The sequence below is a fragment of the Trematomus bernacchii genome, unplaced genomic scaffold, assembly GCF_902827165.1.
Source record: "Trematomus bernacchii unplaced genomic scaffold, fTreBer1.1, whole genome shotgun sequence".
NCBI lineage: Eukaryota > Metazoa > Chordata > Actinopteri > Perciformes > Nototheniidae > Trematomus > Trematomus bernacchii.
In genome coordinates, this window is record NW_022987567.1 from 2669154 (window position 1) to 2678401 (window position 9248).

At 40.8% G+C, this 9248-nt stretch overlaps 1 protein-coding gene across 1 annotated transcript; it reads left to right on the forward strand.

The window, feature by feature from the left end:
* Positions 1-361: 361 nt before the first annotated feature.
* On the forward strand, positions 362-8345 carry adra1ab (adrenoceptor alpha 1Ab). The gene is made up of 2 exons (XM_034125960.1): positions 362-1467; positions 7078-8345. The coding sequence occupies exons 1-2, from the start codon at positions 552-554 to the stop codon at positions 7545-7547; spliced, it is 1386 nt and encodes a 461-aa protein (XP_033981851.1). The 5' UTR covers positions 362-551; the 3' UTR covers positions 7548-8345.
* The last annotated feature ends 903 nt before the right edge of the window (positions 8346-9248 follow it).

The window sequence follows — 9248 nt, forward strand, 5'->3', positions numbered from 1 at the left end:
TGTCTTACATTCTATGTGTGAAGTTTTGATTAGTTCCCGCACTGATGAATAAATATCAGCTCTTAAAAGGGTGATGAGCCTGTTGTGGGTATTAAAATAATCCTTGGGTAACTATAATGTTTTGTTAACTATACTTATTTGTTATCTCTTTTCTTGTTTCTAAAAGGTTTGCTTCAAGAAAGCCTTTCAGCATGGCAGAACATGACATTCCAAATCCATCAGTGGCCGCCTCTGAGAAATTGAATATTTGTCATTTCCATTAGGCTGTTCTTTAATTCTGGACACAATTAGACAACCCATGGCAGTGTTCCTCTCTCTGACTTTCTGCCAAGGAACTCTGGCAGAGGCCATGTGATTGGTGGATCGTTGTCAAGTGTCACCTCATTTACTTATGAACTGGAAGAGCAGGTTATGCGGCAGGGAGGCTTTCATCCTCTGCATCAGGAGGAGCAGAAAAAGGGATGTAGCTGTACTAATTCGAGTAACAGATGTGTCATGAGTGTTATCACTCTTCAAGGCATTTAGAAACGTGATGCACCCAACAGTTTACAATGGATTCCGCTGAGAACTCGAGTGTTTTTCCTGCAGCAGATCGATGTCCCAACTGCAGCTCATCCTCCCAACATGAAGTGGAAGTAGCCAAGATGGTGGTTCTGGGGATGGTTCTGTTGGTGTTTATCGTGTTTGGGGTCCTTGGCAACATCCTTGTCATCCTATCGGTGTTGTTCCACCACCACTGGCGCTCTGTGACGCACTACTTTATTGCCAATCTGGCCGCCGCAGACCTGCTGCTGAGCTCGGCTGTGATGCCCTTCTCTGCCACCTCGGAGGCTCTTGGAAGATGGGTGTTTGGCCGCTTCTTCTGCAGCGTCTGGGCCGCTCTGGACGTCCTCTGCTGCACCGCCTCCATCCTCAGCCTCTGTGTGATCTCCATCGACCGCTACCTGGCAGTTAGCTATCCTCTGCGCTACCCTGCCATCGCTACGGGTCGGCGAGGCCTGACGGCGGTGGCTGCTCTCTGGGTTCTCTCTGCGGCTATATCTGTGGGCCCTCTGTTTGGCTGGAAGGAACCGGAGCCAGAAGACGAGACAGTGTGCCGGATCACGGAGGAACCCGTCTATGCTTTGTTCTCGGCGCTAGGATCTTTCTACATCCCTCTGGCCATCATCCTGGCCATGTACTGCCGTGTGTACACTGTGGCAAAGAGAAAGAACGCAACCCTCCGGAAGAGCGGTACTGGAGAAGGGGTTGAGGCAGAAGGGGTGACGCTGAGGATTCACAGAGGGAATGCTGCTCAGACTGAGAAGCAAGAGGAAAACAAAGGGACCGTGGCACGCAAACGCACCACCTTTTCCCTGCCGAAGATGCTTAGGTTCTCAAGAGAAGAGAAGGCAGCCAAGACTCTTGGCATCGTTGTCGGGTGTTTCATTCTGTGCTGGCTTCCTTTTTTCCTGGTATTACCCATCGGTAGGTACCTCTTAACCTGGGATTATGTCATTAATGAACTATGACTTAGTATGGTCTTAAATAACCTTTTTCCCCCAGGACTAAAGGCTATATGATGACAAGACAACACTGACGTCAAACACGTGGGACTAGATTAATATGGAATATGTGACAATTCTATTTTGAACTAAATGGTAGTGTAAAAGAAGACTAAGACAATAAGAAAATAGCTTACAAAATGTAAACTACACCAACATGCTTTTGCCTGAAATGTGACATTACCTGTCTTATTATATTCAAGTCACAAAGTGAAGATTCTTCTAAAAAAGATACATCTTTTAAAAACAAAAGTAGGTCTTTTAACAACTTTTCCTTTATCAAACTATATTTTGTCTGCAGTTATTAAAACTTTTCGTTAGAACTTATTGAATTACAACACCAGCAATTCATTTTACAATCTTCACTAACTGCTGAGGAAGTATATAATTCTCTTAAGCTGCTAAATAATCCACTTTGTTAACCATCTAGTCACTAACAATGTCTTTCCTGATACTGAACAGGTCCCTAACTTTGCATGTTATCTGCCGATTAAATGATGGTGATCAGATGTTATTGGGGGTCAGATTTGATGGCCTTACACAACCAATTGGCTCAGTACTGTATGCTGTTATTTCTTGGTAAGCAAGATAACAGCAGGGAGGTGCAAAATTGTTAGGCAGAGACCTAAAGTTTGCTTAGTGTTTACGTCAGGAGCAAAGGATTACAATTAGTGACGCTGACTTGTTGCAAGTGAGGTACGTACAGTAAGTATTTAAAAAAAGATAAACTCACGTCACTCAACCAACAAACATATTTACCTAGACATAAACACGTTTCTAAATGCGATCAATCATTCATCTTCTTATAAAAGTAACAACCTGGGTTTTTGTTTTAATTCACAATTTTAAAAACGTTTTACATTTGTGACTGTTTGACATTATATGCAAAGACGCCATTTAGCCATTGATCAGTCTGAACCATCACAAGAGGGATAACAGCCATTGCCATTTAATGAGCTGTTAAAACAGGTGAGCAAGACATTTCAGTGCTTTTTTATTGCTGAAAACAGATTCCTGTATCTAAAACAGCACCATGAGAGCGTTGAAAGGGAAGACTGGAGAGTAGAGCCATTTTTAAAATGTTGTTTAGCTAAAGCAGCTACAGATTCAGCTGATCATTCTCTGCAGGTGTATTGCTATGAAAGACTCCTATCACATTGTCATTTGTCATCATGTCCACTGTAATTGGAATCTCAATCATGTTCATTATAACTAAATAAAAGACCTTAGTCGTAAGTCAGACATTTACCTGCTCATTTTGTACAAAACAAACAACAAAACAGACAATTTGATTATTGGAAACAAATCTGTTTTCATTGTAATAATACACATCAAACCCCTACTGCAGTGATATAGAAGAGTATGTGGGTGTGGATTCAGGAGGACATTTAAACAGCGGCTTTTCTTTAGGATGAATGTACAAAAATATGCAAATATGGATAAAGTTACAAAGTCATTTGGCTGTTTAGTTGTAGATCCAGATGAATAGAATAAGATTTGAGGATTTTGGATATACTTTAAACAACAGCATTGTCAAACAACCTTCTGGGTTTTTGGAAGGTTTTCAGAAAAACAAGTCTTTATGGTAGCAAGGAGAATGTAATCAGTAAGAAAAATGGAAACTAACTTGTGGGAAAATGACGAAAAGAGAAACTTAGAATATTTGATTTGCTGTGTCTGAAAATGGAAATAAGGTATTTTCTGAATATAAACGGTATTTAAATGTTTCAGACATGAATTGAGTCCATAATGAGGGCTCTGATGATTTATTGTAGAGGCCTGCTTTATTCTGTTAATTTAAATTCAGCAGAAGCAACACAGGACAGAAATGAACTAATTAAGGATTAGTCCACCATTGTATCAAAACTCCATGTCGGAGCTTTGGTTGCCAATACCAAGAGCTCAGGGAAAGGTAAATGTCTACTAAGCTCGATATTCTTAACTTTATCTATGAATTACACCTACATGTTGTCAGACTCTTTCAAAGAAGGCGATAACAGCGATGTTATCATAAATGTAAGAGGGGCTAGAAACCGACCATTGTAAAATCTAATCTTGAATCTTAATTGTTTCTGAAATAACTCTTACGGCTTGCCTGCGATAAGTGATTGTCAGTGTGGACCTGTGTGTATTTAAAGGGTAATAGTCTGTCAGCAGTTACTGCCCAGGTCGCAGATGGTGAGATTATTTCTGAAATGTGTGTTTTGTTAGTGTTACACAAACTGTAATCGTATTGAACATGATGGAGGAGATGTGGTTGAAACACATCTAGACAAGTGATATGCATTACCTTTTTTCCTTGATTTGTGAACATTCATAAGTGAATGTATTAAAGGCCAAATACGGAATCCAACTGTAAACAAAAGGGATAATCTGCCAAAAACTGGGATGTATTGTCTGTACTGTAGGAAATGTATTAAAATGTCTAAACACAATAACTACATTTAAGTAATAATGGTTTTGACTTAACTTTCATGGCTATTTACTCCATGTAAATAAACACTTTAAACAGAAGCTCTTTTGAAATGTCACAATAGGAAAAACACAGGTGTAAATAATACAATTAATGATGGCTGAATATAGCTGCTTGTGTTGATGGGTCCTGGTATTGTGTTTACTGGCCCACTGCCACACTGTGATGGCTTACTGTGGCCCTCGAATAGCACTGCCATGATTAGCTATGATTAATGTTATTAAAAGAAACACCTGTGCTTTCCCAATGACAAGTCAACACGTCTGCTGTGAGAAGAGATGTTTTAATTAGTTATCCGTTTGACAGAACGTTTATCAGTGGCGACAATTTTCTGCTTTTCACTGTGATATATCATTACAAATTGAATAATCCCAAGTTTTGGTCTGTTGGTTGGACAAATCGAGCAATTTAAAGATGTTCCCTGGTGCTCTATGAAACTAATGGGATTTTTTCAATATTTTCTGACAGTTTATTGACAAAGCAAACAAAAATGCCAACCTTATGGTGGCGCTATAGGAAATGTCAGGGGATTACGAAGAGTCAGGATCCTTCCCCATGAGACCATGACTAACAACAACAAGTTTTCATGGCAATCCATCCAAAAGTTGTCAAGCTATTTCAGTCTGACCCAAAGTGGCACACTGACCAACTGACTATTTGACTGACAGATGATCTTACATACCAACATTGTATCCATGGCTAAAAATATAGCCTGAGCCATTTTAATGTAGCTCTAACAGCATCCCACCAATGGCTTGGCATTGTAGCCATTGTGATACAAAAGCTGTTGAGGCTTGAGTCATTTGTATCATATTTCTTGATAGGTTTTGCACCATGAACACAACCTCAGGCAAGGCCTTGCTACTTCCCCGCTGTCCCTCGACACTACTGAGTTTCTTTAGAAGGGACATCAAGAAATTCAATTACAAGCAACCAAATAGACCAAATAAGACACCACAATGGGGCCGAATGGGCTTCTACTGTGAGATGAAACTGTAGCCGCCTCCTATGAAAGCTATTATAGATTACAAGCACCAGGCTTAATGGGCTGTAATGCTAGGAGGCATCCTCAGTCACCCTGTAGCCTCCCAAGGCAGCTAGTCATCGGAGAATAGTTATGCATTTCAATTGAGACAGACCTTCATGGCTCACAGCACAGTGAGCATTCAAGCTTTGAGGCAATGATGGTCTGAGATTCCCAGACGGCTGTTGGGGAAAAAAATACTGCATTTTTTATTATTCCTCCGGAGCACAGAAAGAAAGCCTGTTTTGTGCTGAAGCACTAGGTGACCGCCAGGAATGCTTTTCAGCCACCGTAACAACGCTGGCATTAGAGTATGCATACCAAATTCAGAAAAGAATGTGATGTGCTGTCTAATGGCACCATATAGTATAGGCACTGTGAAGCATTATGCAAGCAAGTTAACCCGAAGGTATTGAGCTTATTGTTGTAAATGTGAATTATGTGCTCAGTTTTTCCAACTACAAAATGGTAAACAAAAAACTACTACTATTTTTGGGCTAATGTCATGTTGAATCAGGTAAATGCAAAACACAAACTGCTGCCACAAAGTAGGGCTGCTCAATTAATCGTATTTTATTCGCAATTACGATTTTTTATTTAAAAAAATAATAATTATTGGTTTTTCAGTTGAATTATACTTAAAGTTCACGGTAATCAACTGTTAAAAACATACTGTTCAATAAAAAAAATTCAATAAATGGATGTTTTCAAAGTAAATGGATAATCGTTTTTAATAATCGTGATATCAATTATTGACCCAAATAATCGAGATTATGATTTTTGCCATAATCGAGCAGCCCTACCACAAAGTTAGAAACACTCCAAGCTAAAAGATCATTGATTGTTGAACGATGTGGATTTCTCTTAATTAGAACCAAGGGACCCAAATCATGAAAAACAGTATATGGCTAAAAGTACACCTCAGTCGCCATACTGTGTTTTATGATGTAATGCCAAAGGAAAAGGGTAAATGTAGACTTTCAGGAAGGCAGGTGCAGATTCCATGTTCCGGTTAAAGAAGTTTCAAAGAAAAAACACAGGGCAAGAAAGAGACATTAAAGGGGACCTATCATGCAAAATGCACTTTTGTACGTCTTTTATACATGAATACGTGTCCCCGGTGTTCCAGGGAACTCACCAAGTGTCAGAAAACACAACCCTCTCTATTTTCCTCCATACCCAAATCTCTAAAAAAGGGGCTGCAACGGATCTGATAAAAACTGATCCAGATTTGAACACTGTCCTGACGTCAGGACGGTGGCGCTACGGCTATTGGGCCAACTCCACCAATCAGGAGGAGACAGCCACGGCCATTGCCGTTCGAAAGCGCTGGAGACGCTGTAGTACATATGCCAGGCCAGTAGATGGTGCTGTTCTCACAGAATCTGCCCTTGCAGAACAGAGCCAAAAAAAAGTGCAAATTGAGCGAAATGAGGCATGGCTAAAATGCATGATCTGTTTGGTATTTTGAAAAGAAAAAAGTATAAATATGCCTTATATAGGTATGGTCCTACACTATATTATTCAAATATAGCATGATAGGTCCACTTTAAATGTGGACGAACTGGACAGGAATTAATAGTACTGAGAGGCTGATGAGGTAATGACATGCAGGCGGGGGGGGGGGGGGGGGGGGGGGGGGGGGGGATCCATGGCAACTGCAGTGCTGATTTAGAAGGTGGGAACAGGTGTGTAGATGGGTAGGGCAATGGGCAAAGGTGGGACAGTCTAAGGGCATCTGTTGGATGGATGGAAATGAATTGCCTATCAGCACAAAACAATAGTAAATGTTCTTGAGTGTGAGATTTAGAAAAAAAAGTAACCCTTAGGAGCCTGTTTGTACAAGGGGAATAAGAAATATGTCTGGAAAGAAGTGAATCACTGACAATTTACTAGCATTCTGTGCTAGTTGTTGAGCTTAAATGGTATTGACTGCCCAAATGCTTATTAGGGTTAGGGTTAATCTTGAAGAATAGCAGTGTATTAGTGTGTTTGCTTCCTTATTTGATTTGTGTCTCTTTATTTGGTTACTCTAGGATCCATATTCCCGTCCTGTAAGCCTTCTGAAACCATCTTTAAGATCACCTTCTGGCTTGGCTACCTGAACAGCTGCCTTAACCCCATCATCTACCCCTGCTTCAGCCGGGAGTTCAAGAAAGCTTTCCAAAACGTGCTCCGTGGTCGCTGCCTTCGAACTGGGGCGCCTGCGGTCAAACCACAAGGACACGTCGGCCCCCACTCCTCCAGTCCACACCACCCATCCCGCAACTCTGATGTCTCGTGCCAAAACCGCGTCAATGCTTCCTCGTGGGGCTGCTGCAGGGCGCTGTCGACCTCCTCGTCATCAGTCGCTGGTCCGGATCAAAGCGCGCAAATCCAGAGTAAGAGTCTTCTGAAGGCGTGGTGTTTCTCAGCGAGCCGAACGCCGGTGCCCCAGAACCCCTGCAGTCACAGATCGGCCAAGGTCTTACGCCTTTCTCTTAGTGTGGCAGGAGAAGCTGTTTGATTGGCCCAATGATGCAATGCCGGGATCTTTGGGAATCCAATCTTTGGTTTGCCTTCCGGAAAAACTTCTGTACAACTTTTGCATGTATATTCAAATTTCTCAGAGACATAGAGGGCAGGACTAGGTCATAATGTGACATACCTCAAGCACTGGCAGAAGATAACTGTTGCCTTAAGATCTTATGTGTCAAAGGAAATATGATTTTAGAAAGTGAATGAAAACATTTTTTGTACAGATTCATCAACAGCATTCTACCCTCATAGTGCTCTCAAGTGTCAACACCGGATCAAACCAACAAGAATACTGGAGAAAGACTTACAGCAAGATACTTTTGGAAAAAAACATTACAATTATTGAGTTAGCAGGGATCATTTCTGCACTTGCCATTGTACAATAACTGTAGAGACATTTCTTTCAACTTTAGTGGTATTTATTCAGAGTGCACAGAAGTCCTTAAGGACCAGATACTCACTGGTGGCATGGCATTCACTGACAGCTCTTAAAAGGTGTAATCTAGTGAAAGATTGTGTGTATTATATATGTGTCCTTCGTGTTTCTAAAGGGACAAAACACCTGCAGGATTCGATGTAATAATTCCTGTCACATGTGAATCGTCGGACTGAAGAGAAACAAGAGTAGATCTTTGAGTGTGGTATGAATAACAGTTTGCAGAAGCAACACAATTGTACCCCTCTGAAGCTTTCAATGTTCTGTTTTTGTTGAGGTTGTATCAAAGTGTGTTGAATCAACTTGTTTATGTTTGACATCTTAGCTTGTGGTGTTGTTGAATAAATGAAGAGGTGTCAGATAGTTTTCTCTGGATCTTTGAGTACTGGTTTCCTGCCTGTGCAGTTTTGTTTTACTCAGGCAAACATATTGTATTTCTTTAACTGACATCTGTATTTGAGCTGACAGACAGCCCTGACTATTATCAATTTAGCTGTCATGACTAACGTGTAAACAAACAATTATCTACTTACAGGCATCCAGGAGACACAGAGCAACATAATAGTCACATTTGAGTTGTGCTCGTGTCCGCCCAACCTTTACTTTATGTCTAGTTTTAATTGCTAGCAATTCCTGGAGGGAATGAACAGGCTCCTTAACTGCTCAATTTTCCTTTTTGGGGGGTGTTTTGCCGGTAGTGTACAGTCAGTTTAATAATTAAAAATACAGTTTATTTGTAGAGCACCTACTATAAGAGATGTAGCTCAAGGTGCGTAGGAAAATATAAATGCAACATTAAAACGTCAATTAGCCAATAAAAGACAATAGATGATCAGCTTTAAATGTTTATTAGGCTGATTTTCTGGTTAATATTTGTATTTTGTGACATACTGTACTAGCATCTTATTTCCCCCTCTGTCTGAACCCAGAGGCCAGTCTTCTCTGATTGGTTAGCTGGCTGGGTCTGTTTTGATTGGTCAACTGCTTAGAGATGTCCCGCCTCCTAGCCTATCATGGTCAATGTGTTCGAGTGCCAGCCAATAGTATCATGAGTGTTACATAGTGATGTCACTGTGTTACTAGAAATAAGGAGTCAAATGGAGGTGTGTCTGGCAGGGTGTGGCAGAGAAACTCCCTCTTTGGGATTTTAGCCTTTGCAGACCATTTACATGCACTAAAAACCTATATAACACACAACAGGAAAGCGAAAACCCCAAAAAGCATAAAAGGGACTTTAAGTAAAAAAAAAGAAAG